At 43.6% G+C, this 18,997-nt stretch overlaps 1 protein-coding gene across 7 annotated transcripts in view; it reads left to right on the top strand.

Annotated features, from left to right (window-relative positions):
* Positions 1–18,997, top strand: part of LOC311096252 (shisa family member 6) — a 69,759-nt gene that overhangs the window by 12,120 nt on the left and 38,642 nt on the right. For all 7 annotated transcript variants that reach the window (XM_084135320.1, XM_084135319.1, XM_084135317.1 and 4 more), the window contains exon 4: positions 1,109–1,207. In XM_084135320.1, coding sequence (XP_083991446.1) covers positions 1,109–1,207 — 99 coding nt within the window. The remainder of the gene's footprint in view (positions 1–1,108; positions 1,208–18,997) is intronic.

Genomic DNA, 18,997 nt, shown 5'->3' with positions numbered 1-18,997 from the left:
TGATCTTCTACATGTGATGATGATCTTCTACATGTGATGATGATCTTCTACATGTGATGATGATCTTCTACATGTGATGATGATCTTCTACATGTGATGAAGTTCTTCTACATGTGATGTGATCTTCTACATGTGATGATGATCTACATGTGATGATGATCTTCTACATGTGGTGATGATCTTCTACATGTGATGATGATCTTCTACATGTGATGAAGATCTTCTACATGTGATGATGATCTTCTACATGTGATGATGATCTTCTACATGTGATGAAGTTCTTCTACATGTGATGATGATCTTCTACATGTGATGATGATCTTCTACATGTGATGATGATCTTCTACATGTGATGAAGTTCTTCTACATGTGATGTGATCTTCTACATGTGATGATGATCTACATGTGATGATGATCTTCTACATGTGATGATGATCTTCTACATGTGACGATGATCTTCTACATGTGACGATGATCTTCTACATGTGACGATGATCTTCTACATGTGACGATGATCTTCTACATGTGATGATGATCTTCTACATGTGATGATGATCTTCTACATGTGATGATGATCTTCTATATGATGATGATCTTCTACATGTGATGATGATCTTATACATGTGATGATGATCTTCTATATGATGATGATCTTCTACATGTGATGATGATCTTCTATATGATGATGATCTTCTACATGTGATGATGATCTTCTACATGTGATGATGATCTTCTACATGTGATGAAGATCTTCTACATGTGATGATGATCTTCTACATGTGAAGTTCTTCTACATGTGATGATGATCTTCTACATGTGATGAAGATCTTCTACATGTGATGATGATCTTCTACATGTGATGATGATCTTCTACATGTGATGAAGATCTTCTACATGTGATGATGATCTTCTACATGTGATGAAGATCTTCTACATGTGATGAAGTTCTTCTACATGTGATGATGATCTTCTACATGTGATGATGATCTTCTACATGTGATGATGATCTTCTACATGATGATCTTCTACATGTGATGATGATGATGATCTTCTACATGTGATGATGACCTTCTACATGTGATGATGATCTTCTACTTGTCGTTCACAGGAGCTCATTACTTGAAGGAGAGCACTCGAGGAGGTGGACACGACCTGCACAACTTCATCTCCTCTGGCTTTGTGACGCTGGGCCGAAGTCACGCCAAAGGTAACGTGATTCTCTATCGCTGCTTAATGACTGAAAACATGTGTCCGTAACAAACGATTGATCTGAAATCCTGTGATCCTGTTCTTGAAGCTCTTCTGTCTGTTAAGTCTTATGCTGAAATATGCATATCTATTAGGTAATGAAAGCCCAGAAGTGAAATACACATTTTTTCAATAAAAGATTAACAAGAAAGTTTCAATTTCTGAAACTTACAGTATGTTTTATAGTACACTGGCCTCTTACATGTCAATTTCTGAGTTCACGACCCTTTAATGTTGAGTAGTTTGTTAGTTTGTGTCACCGAAGGTTGTTCCCAAAGAAGCCAAAGCTTGAGTTTTACATGTACAAGAAACGAACGGAGCTCCAGAGATTTCCACACACAGCTCAAAGCTTTCAGAAATCAGTCCGCTCCACTGTTCCGGGTTTTCCATTTTCCGTGAGAAAATCCCGTACCAGCTCTTCACACGGCACAGAATAGAGTTCACAACAAACCTGTTTTATTTTCTATTTATTTTTTTATGAGATGTGCAAATTTTGCAACCCTGTTATCCAAATTTGGGAGATGATTAAATGCACATTTAAACCCTAAATATTTTTCTAGCATTAACTTTAATAAACATGAAAATTAAATTTCATTTGATTATCATTTCAATAGAAATGATAAATTATAAACACAGACACTGTATCAAGTGGATTTGATACAGTAAACAGTAAAAAGTCCCAGTGGTCAATGTCCGCTCGCTCATAGGGATTAAAAATAAACTTCACTGAAAATCAAATAAGACCTATTCTCTTAAAATACTTTTTATTCAGAAACCTTCAACATTTCTCACATTATCAGTTTATTCGCTATAGTTTAGAAAATGGTGATAAAATATGAGCAGAACTCAGTTGATATTTGACTGGTTTTGTCCGTCCTTTTGTTAGACTGTCTCACACATGAATTATGTTGAATATCTGTCAGCTGTTAAATTTAACTACACAATTAGATAATACCAGTTTAGCTCAACCAATCACCAAGCAATGCTTCATTTTGTTCAGTCTGTGTGTAAAAAGAGCATTAGCAATTAAAGAAAACACACTTCAGCAAAACATGATCAGCTCAAAGTGTCCGAATCATTTTTGGCCCCAAATGTTTATAAATGTCACTGGTAGTCGCTGTATGAAGAATATTTGGGTATAATATCTCACAGTTTAGTATATTTTGCTCTCCTCACTTACATAAATGAACTATAGTGTCCTGATCACACTAGTAAAAAATATTAACAATGATATCTGGTGTCTGAATAATGTTTGGTTGACTGTATGTTATTTTAAAGACTTCTACTGAAAAACGAAACCTTTTGAACATGTGTGAAGGGTGTGTGTATCATCATCATCTCCACATCTGCAGTGTAACGTGAGTAATGTGAATGATCTGTGAGCGAGTGGAAGGTTTGCACCCGCCGCCTGATTTCTAACACGTACATGAAAACATCGAGCTTCATCTAATAGCCTTCGGTAAGGTGCCTTTCTTCATCCCACTCGCGTACAAGCCTTCCACATGTGTCAGTTCTCACTGGTTATGCAGCGATTAATATTCATGCGCTCTCTGCTGACTCAGACCGGGAACAATGAATCTACTCTCTGTGCAAAAGAATGGCTCATGAAAACCTGACAATATTAATGGCATTTCTGGAAGTCCTTTAAAGGGCAAGGAAACGCGGTGGGGAATGACGTGTATCGGTGTCGGTGTTATAGCCGTCATGAGTGTGTCGTGGGTCAGGAACACACTGCAGCTCTTAAACAGGGGAACTCGTAGTGATCGTACCAGAATAACCATGAGAGGAAAGACAATCTCCATTAGGACTGCAATTTCATTTCCTCAGTACAAAGCATTGACCTAAAATCCATTTATTTCCCCGTCTGTCTGAAACCTGCCGGAGACGTGTGTGTGTGTTTGGGTTATGTGTCTTTAGTGCCCTTTTCACAATGGGCTATTCAGCATCTCGTGGCGTGGTGGAAGGGACGGCTATTTTTGTTGGTCATAAAACATGAGAGAAAGGATCTGGACGCTGCAAGGCGAATGAATGCTTTCCAGACTGATGCGTTTCAACATGACAGAAACACCCTTCACTTCTCTGTGAATATCTGCAGTCCGGGTCGCAATGCTCTGTGATTGGCATTTTGTTTTTACTCTGGACGAGTTCATCTTGCTTTATCTCATTTACAGGGACCTTTTTTTATTTTTATGACAATGTTTGACATGTTTAATGCATATATCTTCTAAAGGTTCATTATTTTAGATGTGCACTTGCATATAGATGACTTTAAAGACAGAATGCATGGACTATGTAACATACAGTACGTTCTAGCTATAAAGGTAAACTGATTTGATATGAGACTGCTGACGTTGAGATGTCTAGTTTCTGCAGGATTCAACATTGACAACGACAGTATTGACTAAAGTCTGTGTGTTTAACTCAACATGGATGAAGAAGAGGTTTTGGAAAGACATATTTTCAGTGTTCATCTATTTAACAATCAGTGCGAGTTGTACGTCTCACAGCCTCGTTTAGCCATATTATATACAGTCAAACCAGACATTATTCAGACACCAGATATCTTCTTTTTTTTACTAGTGTGATCAGGACAATATAGTTCATTTATGTAAGTGAGGAGAGCAAAATATACTAAACTTTGAGATATTATACCCAAATATTCTTCATACAGCGACTACCAGTAACATTATAAACATTTGGGGCCAAAAATGATTCGGACACTTTGACCTGATCATGTTTTGCTGAAGTGTGTTTTCTTTAATTGCTAATGCTCTTTTTACACACAGACTGAACAAAATGAAGCATTGCTTGGTGATTGGTTGAGCTAAACTGGTATTATCTAATTGTGTAGTTAAATTTAACAGCTGACAGATATTCAACATAATTCATGTGTGAGACAGTCTAACAGAAGGACGGACAAAACCAGTCAAATATCAGCTGAGTTCTGCTCATATTTTATTACCATTTTCTAAACTATAGCGAATAAACTGTGATCATGAGAGAAATGTTGAAGGAGTCTGAATAAACTCTGGTCTGACTGTAAGTCCATTGATGACAATGATTACGTTTGATTCATTCCAGTGAAACCAATGTTTTCGGACACATCTCTCCTCCTGATAATGATGACTGAGATGTTTCTCTCTCAGTGTGTGTGTCAGTGTGTGTGTGTCAGTGTGTGTGTCGGATGGTTTTTCTCTGACTCTCTCAGTGTGTGTCAGTGTGTGTGTCGGACTCTCTCAGTGTGTGTGTCGTATGGCCGTTCTCTCCGTAACTAAAGCCGACATGTCGTGGAATGTTTTCCTGCTGGATGAATCGCTGTGTTTCTCTCGGTCTTGTCGTCTGACTGTTGCCATGCCACTGGTCTCTTCATCCTCACCTCTTCTGCCCTGCGCTCCAGAATAGCCCAGGCTTGGAGATTCACCATGGTGATTAAGGGTCGTTGAGGAGGCCGACTCAGACCGGCGAGTGATCATCATCATAAAGAGGCTCTGTGAATGTTGTGTTGCTCTCTGATGGTGAACACGCTTCACATGTGGCTGATCAGGAAAACAAACTCCTCGGCCAAAAGTTCAGTCATGCGTGTCTGCGTCATCACGTCATGAACCTTATTGATTAAAGCTCTGAATGCCTTTAGTTCTGAGTCTGAGTCGGTTGAGGGAGAGTTGAAACTTCTTCGATCAGAATATGATTTTCTTTTGCATGCAGGGTTCGTACAAAGTGCTTAAAGTGCTTGAATTTGACTTTTTGAAATGTAAGTCTTGGAAAACGCCTCGGTTACGACTGTAACCTCGGTTCCCTGAAGAGGGAACGAGCGTTGCGTCGAGAATGACGCTATGGGGAACGCTTTGCGTGATGACGTCTTGAAGCACATGTAAAATCAGTCCAATGGTGTAGCGGGACGTCAGAGGCGGGTGACGTCACGTACCAGGAAGCTATAAAAGCCGGCCCGAAACAGAAAACGAAAGCTTCGTAAAAGTCTGAAGTCGAGCTGACAGGCATGAAGGAGATATGGCAAGGCGACGCAACGCTCGTTCCCTCTTCAGGGAACCGAGGTTACAGTCGTAACCGAGGCGTTCCCTTTCAAGGGAACTCCCGTTGCGTCGAGAATGACGCTATGGGGAACGTCTATACCAACGCCTCCATAGCTACAAATGTCTGTCCTGTGTGTAATCTAATAGAGCAGCACTAGGATGACAAAACATGAGACCCTGGAGCAGAGTCTAGATCCAAAGAGTAAAACCTGACGAAAGTGTGCGGTGAGGACCAGCCTGCCGCATCACAGACATCCTGTAGTGAAACTCCTGAAATAAGGGCCTTAGAGGCCGCCATACTCCTTGTAGAGTGCGACCGGACAGCCAAAGGAGAAGGCTGCCCAGCCGCCTCATAAGCAAGTGAGATAGCCTCGACCACCCACTTGCTCATCCTCTGCTTAGACACTGGACCTCCTTTGTTAGGGGACCCAAAGCACACAAATAATTGATCACTTTTTCGCCACAGGGCAGCTCTGTGGACATATGCGTCTAACGCCCGCACAGGGCAAAGCAAATTATTAGCCTCCTGGTCCGCATTTTGAAAGGGAGGAGGACAGAAGGCCTGCAGAACAATAGGTCTGACCACATTAGTGGGGACCTTGGGGATATAGCCCGGTCTCGGATGAAGAAATGCTTTGATCATACCCGGAGCAAACTCCAAGCATGACGGAGCAACCGACAACGCTTGGAGATCCCCAATTCTCTTGAGAGAGGAAATAGCAAGAAGGAAAAGAGCTTTCAGCGTTAAAAACTTCTCAGGAACCTCCTCAATAGGCTCAAAGGGGGCCAGGGACAAGCCTTGTAATGCAATGGACAAGTCCCATGGTGGCACCCTAGAGCGAACTGCAGGCCTCAGCCTCCAAGTGCCACGAAGGAAACGAGATATCAAAGGGTCTTTCCCCACAGACATTCCACCCAAAGGAATGTGGTAAGCACCTATGGCCGCCACATAAACCTTTAAAGTGGACGGGGTCAGACCTGCAGTGAACCGGTCCTGCAGGAACTCCAGCACTGTACCAATTGGGCAGTTAACTGGGTCCAACCGACGGTCACTACACCAAGAAGTGAAGACTCTCCACTTCAGGGCATAAAGTTTCCTCGTGGAGGGAGCTCTGGACTGTAGAATGGTCTCAACAACCTCAGTTGAGAGACCTGACTCTATGAGCTGGGCCCCCTCAGAGGCCAAGCCCACAGGTTCCACAGTTCTGGGCGGGGGTGAAATATTGAGCCCCCTGCCTGGGACAGAAGGTCTCTCCTGACGGGTAACTCCAGAGGATGCCCGTCGAGGAGGGAGACCAGATCGGGAAACCATACTCTGCCCGGCCAGCGCGGGGCTATAAGAAGCAGGCAAACCCGGTCCCTGCGAACTCTCTCCAGAACTCCCGGGAGCAGAGCAACTGGGGGAAAGGCGTACAGACGTAGCCTCGGCCACGTCTGAACCATAGCATCCAGTCCCAGAGGAGCTGGATGCGTGAGGGAGAACCAAAGTGGACAGTGAGACGTCTCTCGAGACGCAAACAGATCCACTTGTGCTTGGCCGAACTCCCTCCATATCAGCTCCACCACCTCGGGGTGGAGCCTCCATTCCCCGGGCCTCGGCCCCTGCCTCGACAGAGTGTCTGCTCCTATATTCTGGACCCCGGGGATGTAAGCTGCCCTGAGTGACAGTAACTTCCCCTGGGACCACAAGAGGATATGGCGTGCCAAGTTGGATAACGGGCGCGAGCGCAAACCCCCTTGGTGGTTGATATAGGCGACTACCGACGTGTTGTCCGTGTGTACTAACACATGGTGTCCCCTGAGATCTGTGATAAAGCTCCTCAGAGCCCGGAAGACAGCTAACATCTCTAGGCGATTGATATGCCAGGAACGATGATGGTCTTCCCACAGACCTTGAGATGAGCGACCCTCCAGGATCGCTCCCCAACCCGTGAGGGAAGCATCCGTCGTTAGCAGTTTGCGACGACAAGGAGCTCCCAACACTGGGCCCTGGGACAGGAACCAAGGTTTCTTCCACATAACCAGGGCACGTAAGCATCGCCGCGTGACCCTGATCGTGCGAAATGGGTTGCCCCTCGGGGAAAACCCCCTGGTCCTGAGCCACCACTGCAGGGGCCTCATGTGCAGTAGTCCAAAAGGTATCACGTTGGAAGCTGCTGCCATGAGACCCAACAGTCTCTGGAACTGTTTGACAGTGAGTAGCTGGCCTAGCTTTACACCTTTCACAGCTGCAAGGATGGACTCTATACGTGGCGGTGACAGGCGCGCCTGCATCGACACTGAGTCCCAAACCACGCCTAAAAAAGTGGTCCTCTGGAGTGGAGAAAGCACACTCTTCTTGGCGTTCAGCCGTAACCCCAACTCTTTCATGTGGGCGAGAACAACATCTCGATGTTGAACCGCCAACTGATGCGAATGAGCTAAAATCAACCAATCGTCGATGTAGTTCATGATGCGAATACCCTGGAGGCGCAGCGGCGCCAGAGCTGCATCCATGCATTTGGTGAAAGTGCGGGGTGATAAAGCTAGGCCGAATGGAAGAACCCGATATTGGTATGCTTTGCCCCCGAAAGCAAACCTCAGGAACTTCCAATGACACGGACGGATGGAAATATGGAAATATGCGTCCTTGAGGTCTATCGTGACAAACCAGTCCTCGGACCTGATCTGTGGCACGATCTGTCTCAATGTTAACATTTTGAACTTGAGCTGCATGACTGACTCGTTCAGAACTCGAAGATCTAAAATGGGACGCAATCCCCCGTCCTTCTTTGGAACTATGAAGTACCGGCTGTAAAACCCGGCTTCCCTGTCGGAGGGAGGTACATATTCTATGGCCCCTTTCTCTAACAGAGTGTTTACTTCCTGTTCCATAACCAGAACCTGCTCGGGGCCCACCACTGTGGGCAGGACCCCCATAAACCGAGGTGGGCGTTTCTTGAATTGTATCTGATACCCTTTTTCTACGGTCTGCAGGACCCAACGAGAAACATTTGACAGTAGCTTCCACGCTGTCAAAGATTCTACTAGAGGTACCAGCCTCTCGAGACTGGTTTCTGGATTTTGTTGTTGTCGAGTAGTCAATTCGTCGCCCTGTAACGGCGCACCGGCAGGGAGCGACCGAACAGACTGCTCTAACACCCTCCTCGGAGGGGGCGGGCATCCCGAGGCCACTACGTTTCCGGGTGGTCCTTGAGATATGTGCTCGCCGGAGACCGCTGCGCCCTGTAACACCTGAGGCGGCAGGGTTGGCAGAACGGTCCCCTGAGGGTACCGAAGAGAGACGGGCACCGTAAAAAGAGGTGTTAACCGCTCTGCTTCGGGGGGGACTACCCTCATTAGTCCTGAGCCCTCGGACGTCAGGATTTCTTCCCAGCAGCCTTCTTGGCAGTAATAACGGTCCGCAGATCCGCTCTACCCCTCGAAGACTGCTGGGTTTGAGCGCGCCCTCCGTGTCCCCGAGATTTTTGTGGGGGAGCACGGGAGGACACACTCTGCTTTTGAGTGGCACGATGATCAGCGCTCTTTTTAGAGGAGTGAGGCTGCTCCCGCTCAGCAGCCTCAATGAAAGAACGGCGGGGGAGAAGTTTCTGGAGTGCAGCAGCCTGTTTTGAAGCTTCTTGCGATTTAGCTACCGCACTGTTCACTGCATCTCCAAATAGCCCAACAGTAGAAACCGGCGCATCTAAAAGAACATGTTTTTCTCTATCTTTGATGTCACTCAGATTGAGCCACAGATGCCTCTCAGTGGCCACCAGGGCTGCCATAGACCGCCCGACTGATTTAGCGGTCTCCTTGGTGGCCCTGAGAGACAAATCTGTGGCTCTACGCAGTTCAGCTACTGTGTCAGGACCAATACCCCCGCCCTCCTCTAAATCACCCAGTAATTCTGCCTGATAAGCCTGCATAAGGGACATCGTATGCAGACACGCTGCAGCTTGACCAGCGGCTGCATATGATTTATGAATCAGGGAAGATGTAAACTTTACTGGTTTAGTGGGGAGTGTAGGAGTCTTCAAGGAAGATGCCGTTGCTGGAGAGAGATAGTTCGCCAACGTCTCCTCCACCTTCGGCATCTCCCCATAACCATGCTCTTTATATTTATAGATGGAAGAGTAATGGGATGTTTGTGGTGTGTATACTCTGTATGACATTGGTTTTCCCCACGATCTCGACACCTCGGTGTGGAGATCGGGGAAAAACGGAAGACTCCTGCGCTGAGGCTGTGCACGAGATGGCAGGAAGCGTTCGTCGAGTTTGCTTTTCGAACGAACGTCCTGCCTATCCTCTGGCCACTCAATAGAAAGTCTGTCAACTGCTCTAGTAACTACATCAAGCAGCTCTTCAAATGCATGAGACTGAGGTGGCGAATCCTCAGACTCAGCTTCAATACTTACAACATCCAACTCCTCAGAGCTGGATAGTTGTAGTATTGGTGCCTCTATCGGGGGGGAAGAAACCGCAGCGCGTGCTTCCACACCCTGATGAGAGGCACTGGATCTGTCAGTAAGAGGCTGAGATAAGGCAGAGCCCGTCTCAACATCCACTGACAGATCCATTTGCGAACCCCAGGTCTGAGATCGCCGCCGAGCCTCAGCCGCGGCGGGACCCGAGCCCTGGGGAACGTGGTCGGGATTGAACCGAGCCAACCGGGATCGGAGCGTCCGCAATGGAAGCGCACAGCAATGCACACAGTCACCACCCTCGAGTGCTGACTGGGCATGCTCCTCTCCCAAACAAACAACACAAAGAGTGTGTGTGTCACCTCCCGTTAAATAACGCGGGCAGGGATGGACACACACTCGATACTGCTGCTTGCTCGCCATATCTGAATAAAAATATATATATATATAGACAGACAACACCAAATAACAAGGACAGATTTCAACACAGAGCGCGACTGAAGACTCAGAAAGCTTTCGTTTTCTGTTTCGGGCCGGCTTTTATAGCTTCCTGGTACGTGACGTCACCCGCCTCTGACGTCCCGCTACACCATTGGACTGATTTTACATGTGCTTCAAGACGTCATCACGCAAAGCGTTCCCCATAGCGTCATTCTCGACGCAACGGGAGTTCCCTTGAAAGGGAACCCTTAAAAACACCCATATTTCTGAAAAGGTGCTTGAATTATTTGAAGAAAATAGGCTATATTAGAAAATAGTGTTTAATTTTATTGATAAAACAATCTTTATACACCCATCTGATGTTGATATAGAGCCATTTCACATAGCTATGAGCGTGATATTGCTCATATAATTATTCTAGTATATTATATATATATCAATATATATATATATATATACATATTCAAGAGAGAAGAAATCAGTTTGAATAAGGAAAGCGATATCTTTGTCATAGTATCCTCTTAATAGTTAGTCCGCAGTCATTGCATCTGCTGCACTTTATTTGTGCCATTTTGTTTTATTCGTTTTTTTTATTGATCTATTTACCTTTTTTATAATTTGAAAGATAATTAAGATAATGTTTGATAAGTGAGATCTCTGATTGTTGTCCTTGAAAATCAAAAAAGTAGTGCTTGAAAAGTCCTTGAAAGTCCTTGAATTTCATTTTCCAGTATCTGTACGATCCCAAAGGAATAGTTTACCACAATCATTATTTGCACATTCATTTTCAAAACACATATCCAGTTTTTTTTTCTGTGGAACACAAAAGGAGAAATTGCTTTTTGACATCTGTCAAGAATTACAGATCTGTTGTAGATCTATATGATCGCTGTGTTTTAGAAACAGTCATTATTCAGTCATTACTCACTGGATTAGAAGACCAGATCAGTGAGTCAGTGAGTCGAACTAGGGAATCAAATCAGTGAATGAATCATTCTTTCAGTGAGTCAGTTGATTTGATTCTCAAATTGGATTTCACAAATCAGTGACTCAAAGATTCATTCCCAATGTTTCTCGCGTTCACAAGATTTCCTGTGAACTATGACTTATATTTATATGGAGCACATGCTGCTTTTTTTAGTTGTTTTTAACAGACGTGGTTACTATAAACTGTGTACCTGTATAAAGACAGTGAGTAAAAATATGATCAAATATACGAGATAGTAGAAAATTTTCTCTCTGCAAGCTGCACACATTTAATATCCAACAATATTATTGCTCTCCTGCACTGACACCATTATATGAGAACTGAACTGAGCTGGACGATGACATCACGGTTTCTCCAGAGCGGCTATATATATATAAATGAAGTAAATTAATAACTTTTTAGAACAGAAATGAAGCATCACTGAACTTGAGCTGGACTGTGACGCTATTTTCTTCTAGACACAAACTTTGTTGCATTATTTCCCTGTTGTCTCTGTAAAGCTGCTTTGAAACACTCTGTGTTGTAAAAACGCTATAGAAATAAAGCTGACTTGACTTGACAATCAAAGCAGAACTAATAATTATTCATATCCGTATGTATCCCAAAGTCACCGTCCATTCACACGGCCAGTTCCTGGACAGGGACAGATATGATGGGTTTTCAAGGCTCTGACCTTTGGTTTTGCTCGGCTTGAATATAGAGCAGTTCCCCGAAGAGATCGAGACAGTTCTTTCACACAGACGTGTTGATATGCTCGTCCTCATGTCTTCTTTCAGTCGAGCCTCCGTGAGCCGGGAGGAGAAGCAGTAGTTGCACACTGACCCAGAGCTTTGGGAATTCAACAATCGTTCTGATGGTTTCACCCTGTTGTGTCCTGTCTTCAGCACACTATCTTTCAGTTAAAACAGCGCAAACATGCGTTTCAGTCTGGGACTAACCCTAACCCTAACCCTAACCTAAACCTCGTCTGTGGACCCTGGGGAAGACTAACCCTAACCCTAACCTAAACCTCGTCTGTGGACCCTGGGGAAGACTAACCCTAACCCTAACCTAAACCTCGTCTGTGGACCCTGGGGAAGACTAACCCTAACCCTAACCTAAACCTCGTCTGTGGACCCTGGGGAAGACTAACCCTAACCCTAACCTAAACCTCGTCTGTGGACCCTGGGGAAGACTAACCCTAACCCTAACCTGAACCTCGTCTGTGGACCCTGGGGAAGACTAACCCTAACCTTTAAGTTTCTGCAACTGCGACTTTATTGTATATATCTAACGGTGTGACTATTTCTTATTTTCATCTTTCTCTCACAATAACCTTCTTATTTGTTTACTTTGTGGTGGAAATGGGCTTTTATAGTCTGGTAATGCAAATAATAATACAATAAATAAAAATCAAATCCCTGAAGTGCCCAGACTGAGCTTGAGTTTGATATTGAGTTGTGCTGACACAAGTCTGTTCACCCTATATATAGAAACCTTTCTACATGGGATCATTTTATGGACTTAAACATATCCACAAAGAACTAGATCAATGTTACATCTTTTGTTGAGTTGTGTACTTACATTATCCCACATGTTTCAAACAATGTTTAAATCCAGAGAAATCAGCTATTTTAACCAGGACACGGACCGTGTCAATGCATCGCCTGTCGATGACGTCATATCCACGTTTCCCTCGATTTCCAGTTTTACTTAGAAACCATGCAAACAACAACGACACTTTAATATATTATGTGTTTTATTAGACATGTGAGCAACTGTTTGGATACTTTTATCATCAGAAAACCAATCCTTGATAAATAGCCAAACACAGTCTTCACTTGTTTTCCTGATTTACCGCGAGTACTATGTGTTTATCATGTGTCGGAGACAACACTATTTTGTCAAGTGGCTAATATAGCGTAAGCAGAGAGAGCTTTCTCCATCATTAAAATATATTGGCTTCACAAGTCATCCAGTTTATATTAATATGGTATTCTAATATCGATCTAGATTACTGAAGTGTCTCAGAGCCGCCACAGAGCGAACACACAGAGTAACTTTATAACATAACTTTCAACACACTCAAATGTATTTATTCTGATTGTTTTAACCATGTACAATCTCGGGGCCGGTGTGAGTCGCGGGTCTCTCCCGTTAGCACTCGCTCCAGCGGCTCTCAATCATGCTTCATACCACAGTAACATTAATAAAACTTTAACACATTCACTCATCCATGATTTCTGCCCGAGTCTGTCGGATTCCTCTCGCTCGGCTGTGGATTGAAGACGACACTCCCATTCTTCCACACTGCGCCTTCGTTTTGAATAAGCGGCCTCTAGTGGCGAAAATTACGGATTGTGCCTTTAAGTTCATATTTTATTTTTAATGAAATTTTATAAATAAAACAGTTTGTTAAAATACTTCACTAGAAAAAAATTTTTTATAACTTGTTAAATATGAAAGTATTATGGAACCATTTAAGACATTTCTCCTTATATAGAACCTTTTTGGCATTTTTTGGTGTTCTTTAAAACCGAGTCAAGAGTCCTAGAGGCTTACACTTTATTCTGATGGTCCCTTTTGAATATTCTGATGGGTAACTGTGCAGCAAAAGGAGAAAAAGATTCCCCCCTTCTATGTACAGCGCTTTGAGTGCCGAGAAAAGCGCTATATAAATGTAATGAATTAATTATTATCATTATTAAACTAACTCTCATTAGAGTATTAGTAGACTGTCTGCTTAATATCTGCTAACTCTTTATTTTGATGCTCCTCAACAGACATTCATTCATACATTCTACTGACTATAAGTATCTTTGAAATTACACATCAAATTATTCTACTAACCCGAACCTACCAGTCCACAAATACTCTACTAATACTCTAATGAGAGCTAGTAGACATGTAGGTGCAACATTACTTATAGTCAACAGAATGTGTTAAAAAGTTCATCGAAAATAAAGTGAAACCCCTAGAGTTCTAGAACCCCATTAAAGGGTTATTTCTGAGTGTAATGTTTCTCTCTGAATGAGGAGGAGTATCTTATTTTGGCCATCCATAAATGTTTAAGTAATCTTCAAATTCAGTCCTTTTTCCCACTCATTTGAAAAACAATATTTTGAAATATCCATTCCAATAATAAAAGTCAGTCTGACAGATATTAAAATGCTCTGAAATTCTCTTATTATTCTTGAGCTGAGAACTCATTGGCATTTCTCCCATGATATGTTAAATATTGTTGATTTGCATATCAGTTTTGAAATATCTTTCGGACTGCACGCTTTGATTGACGGCCTCCAAATCAGATGGGATTTTAAACAGGCCATTTTAAAATGATCAAGGTTTGAGTTCAGTCCACAATTTAAACCGACATTGACTGGTTTAGTCTCGTCTAACTCTCGTCTAACTCCACCAGGCTTGATCGGTTCCTGCGATCCTTCATTATTCTGATGCAGGGAATGATTATATCAGAAAACATGCTTTGCTTTGATTGACAGAACAACTGGTGGGTGGAAGGATTGGATTTTAAGCAATTTTTCCGTGGCTGAAAAGTTATTAACACACACCTCCTTCACTCATAAGCAACATTAAATCATCCTGACTGATGCCTGATTGCAGTTTATGATGTTATGTAAATGCGGTGCCATTGAAGACCAAAGCTGTGTGAGACTCAGTGCCACCGGTGGGTTTTATAACCTCTGGACGTAAACCAGTAGATTTGTAAAGCACTATCGGCTGGTGTTTGGAAACTGATTAGGAGAGCGCAAACACCACTGCAAGCCAGAACACCAATGGGTTTTTAACAGCGTTGAGGAATGTGCAATTATGCAAACAGAAGTAAACACATTAACTGGGAAAATAAAAGTACGAGAAACAAGATGCCGTCGATCCTGCTTGGCTTCAGTAAAGTGTATGCGTGTGACGTCTGAGTGGCAGCATTCGTTTTCAGCCACGAAAAACACAACTAAAGCGGGAAAGAGCTTTGAGATTGACTGAACAACTAGATTTTACAAGAAATCTGAGGTATTTATTTTTACAGAAGCAAATGGATCGCTGTAATTCACAGGAACATCTGGATCCAGGCAGAGAAAGGTGGAAATTTGCTGTTATCATTTTGTCAATCTGCTGAATTTAGGGGTGAAATCACACCCTTATATATTGTATGGATATGATGATATATATAACATTCATACAGTATAAGTGATCACCTGGATGTAGACCTATATTGTATTTATATAAAGCGTTCACAGGCAAATTTGCTTCATGTATTTGCCCGGCGTCAAAATCAGGCTCATATAAATGTCAGGAAACATGATTCCTGCTGAAAATCAATATCCACGGATCACTGGATCTTTGGTAAGTTGTAAGGAACACTATATCGAGTCCAACCTTTAGTTTAAACTGATAATCGTTTGCTTTACTGGCGTTTTCGCAGTTTCCACTATTAAATCCAGTCATTCAGCAGCTCTTCTGCCAGTCAGTGTGAGGGAGTGTGTTCCCGCGGGAAACTGACGTCAGTGCATAACCTCCATTACTGCAGCTTCAAGCTGGATAGCTCCGCCCACGGGGAGTCTGATTGGCCGGCTCCACACGCTCTTCTGATTGGCTGTGATTGAGTCACAGTTTCTCCTTCAGGGTGGACGGATGAATGATTTGTCACATCGACAGCCTCTTCAACCCAGAGTCCTGCAGAGTAGAGCTCCAGTCCTAATCAAACACACGAGGCCAGCGAGCCGTCCAACCTGTCAGAATCCTTACCGACAAATTCATTAGTGTGAAAACAATCAGGAAAATCCTCCCACTGTGTCCGTAAACAGCAGAGTCTGTAAATGTCAGTGCAGTCATGCTCCTCTCGCTCCATATTCGCTGATCAACATATTCCCTGCGCTCCAGGACCAAAACACCAAGAGAAATCCTTTCTGAAATCCTTCCAGCTCAAGAAAGAGATTGTGCTTAATTTTCCTGAAACTCAGGCCTTGTCCACACTAATGTTTTCCTTTGAAAACGCATCTTTTTCTCTCCGTTTTGGCCGTCCGTCACACTGAGACAGCGTTTTTATTAATGAAAACAAACCTTTTTGAAAACGCTCTCCAAAGTGGATAAATTTGAAAACGCCATTTTCGCATTGTAGTGTGGACTGGGAAAACTGACATATTTGAAAACGATAATGTAAGTTTAGTGATGTGACGCATATTTTACTTAATTTCAGTTTCTAATTTCTATGGCTACGTCTCCATTAATCCAGATAGATTTGAAACCGACGTTTTCGTTTCCAAGCGTTCTCCGTCCACACTAGCGTTTCAAGGCGCTCTCCGTCCACACTAGCGTTTCCAGGCGTTCTCCGTCCACACTAGCGTTTCCAGGCGTTCTCCGTCCACACTAGCGTTTCCAGGCGTTCTCCGTCCACACTAGCGTTTCAAGGCGCTCTCCGTCCACACTAGCGTTTCCAGGCGTTCTCCGTCCACACTAGCGTTTCCAGGCGCTCTCCGTCCACACTAGCGTTTCAAGGCGCTCTCCGTCCACACTAGCGTTTCCAGGCGTTCTCCGTCCACACTAGCGTTTCAAGGCGCTCTCCGTCCACACTAGCGTTTCCAGGCGCTCTCCGTCCACACTAGCGTTTCAAGGCGCTCTCCGTCCACACTAGCGTTTCAAGGCGCTCTCCGTCCACACTAGCGTTTCCAGGCGTTCTCCGTCCACACTAGCGTTTCAAGGCGCTCTCCGTCCACACTAGCGTTTCCAGGCGCTCTCCGTCCACACTAGCGTTTCAAGGCGCTCTCCGTCCACACTAGCGTTTCCAGGCGTTCTCCGTCCACACTAGCGTTTCCAGGCGTTCTCCGTCCACACTAGCGTTTCCAGGCGCTCTCCGTCCACACTAGCGTTTCAAGGCGCTCTCCGTCCACACTAGCGTTTCAAGGCGCTCTCCGTCCACACTAGCGTTTCCAGGCGTTCTCCGTCCACACTAGCGTTTCCAGGCGCTCTCCGTCCACACTAGCGTTTCCAGGCGCTCTCCGTCCACACTAGCGTTTCCAAACGCTCTCCGTCCACACTAGCGTTTCCAGGCGTTCTCCGTCCACACTAGCGTTTCCAGGCGTTCTCCGTCCACACTAGCGTTTCCAGGCGCTCTCCGTCCACACTAGCGTTTCCAGGCGCTCTCCGTACAGCGCTTAAACCCTCACAGAAGCGCACTGAGATGATACAGACGGGGAAATAAATGATCAAGTTATCGCTCGATTCTTCTGGCAGGATCATTTTATTCAGCAAATATCTCCTCATTCACTGATCGTCCAGGTCGCTCTCACTCACTGTTGTGTTCGGTCTAAAACGAAACTGTTTTCATGTTTCACCGCAGGACAGCAGATGCGAGTGTGTTTTCTGTCATCTGTGCAGGACTGTGATATGAAGAGTGTGTGAAGGAACATATTTCAGCAGCTGAAAGAGAACATATGCGTCACATGACTAAACTTACGTCATCGTTTTCAAATACCTCAGTTTTCACCGTCCACAACAACGTTTTCACATTTATCCACTTTGGAAAGTGTTTTCATATCCGAGAGAGAGAGAAAAAAGTTGCGTTTTCAAACAAAAACTCATTAGTGTGGACAAGGCAAAGTATCGTACCTGACGGCAAACATAAGACTTTTTTTTATTCTTTATTATCCCATATTTTATCCATTTGTCCTTTATGTTTAGATTTTTATGTTTATGGAGCTTTTATCTTGATTTAGTATTTTTCTTTTTCATTTGCTGATGTGAAAAGAATCAAGTCTCCATTAAAAATCCAGTTTTCTTCATGATGGGACGATGTGAGGAGAAATGATATTGCGAGACATTAGAGAACATTCATGCAAATGCTTTTTCTTTTATATGCTAAAGGGCTTTATGCTAATTTACAGTTCTATCGCGGGGGGTGAAATGTCTTGAACGGGTCATTTATTATGCAAGAGAACATTTGATCATAAACTTTTACACATAGTCAGACCTAGAAACACTAGTTTAGCTTAGACTACCCAAGTGATGGAGATGTTTCTTTAAATATTTCTGTGTGGTTATATTTTTTATCTTTTTCATCTTCTCCTTTTCACGATTCCTTTATTTCATACTGATGTGAAATTCTCATTCCCAGATATGTAAGAGAATCCAGGAAAAAAAATTCCTACTAGACCCGCATGAAATCTCATGAAAGTTTCAACTGCGAAATAGAACGAAAACTCTTGCCTTTCCAAATCATTTAAGCTTTCCTGCTGTTCTCCAGCACTGTGTGTTCTTCCGCTTCAGGAGAACAGACGGGATTCGTTCTCTCCGACGAGCTGAGCGTGAGGGAAGAGAGATGGACGACAGAGGAATGGGCAGAGACTAATACTGATGTACAGTATCAATCAGTTTTTTTAATCAGAGTTACAGTAAGGGCTGGAATTTTATGCATCGATTTTTCATGCGAATGATCTTTGACGAATCCGTACGTCATGTTGGGAAAGAGTTGGTTTTCGGGAACATCATGTTGGTGTGTGAGACGAGACACTCTTCATGGCTTCACACCAGCAGATTATTCACACGTAATGGAAATGAATATATCACACTGTGCCATGCTGATTAATTCTCCGTTTGATAAGATGCTTCTGGTTCTCAGTAAACAGCAGATAATGAAGCGCTTGATTGTGAATCTCCGCAGATAAACTGGAGACATACGGTTTATTCATCGCAGGACACATCAGCCGTAGATCAGCTGGTTCACACACAAACCATGACCTGCCTAAAACCATCATGAAACGTTGATTGTGTAATTATTGTGTTAGTATCGGCTTTATTAACAATTACCAGCTGAATCTGAGCCAAAATACTGCAGAGAACCCGAACTAAGAACCCAAGATTCAGGAATAGTTTTCTCCTCCTAGTCATTTTTCTGT

This window comes from Abramis brama (assembly GCF_963993115.1).
Source record: "Abramis brama genome assembly, chromosome: 14".
Classification (NCBI taxonomy): domain Eukaryota; kingdom Metazoa; phylum Chordata; class Actinopteri; order Cypriniformes; family Leuciscidae; genus Abramis; species Abramis brama.
Note: the sequence above shows the minus strand (reverse complement) of the source record. Positions and strands in the feature narration are given on the sequence as shown.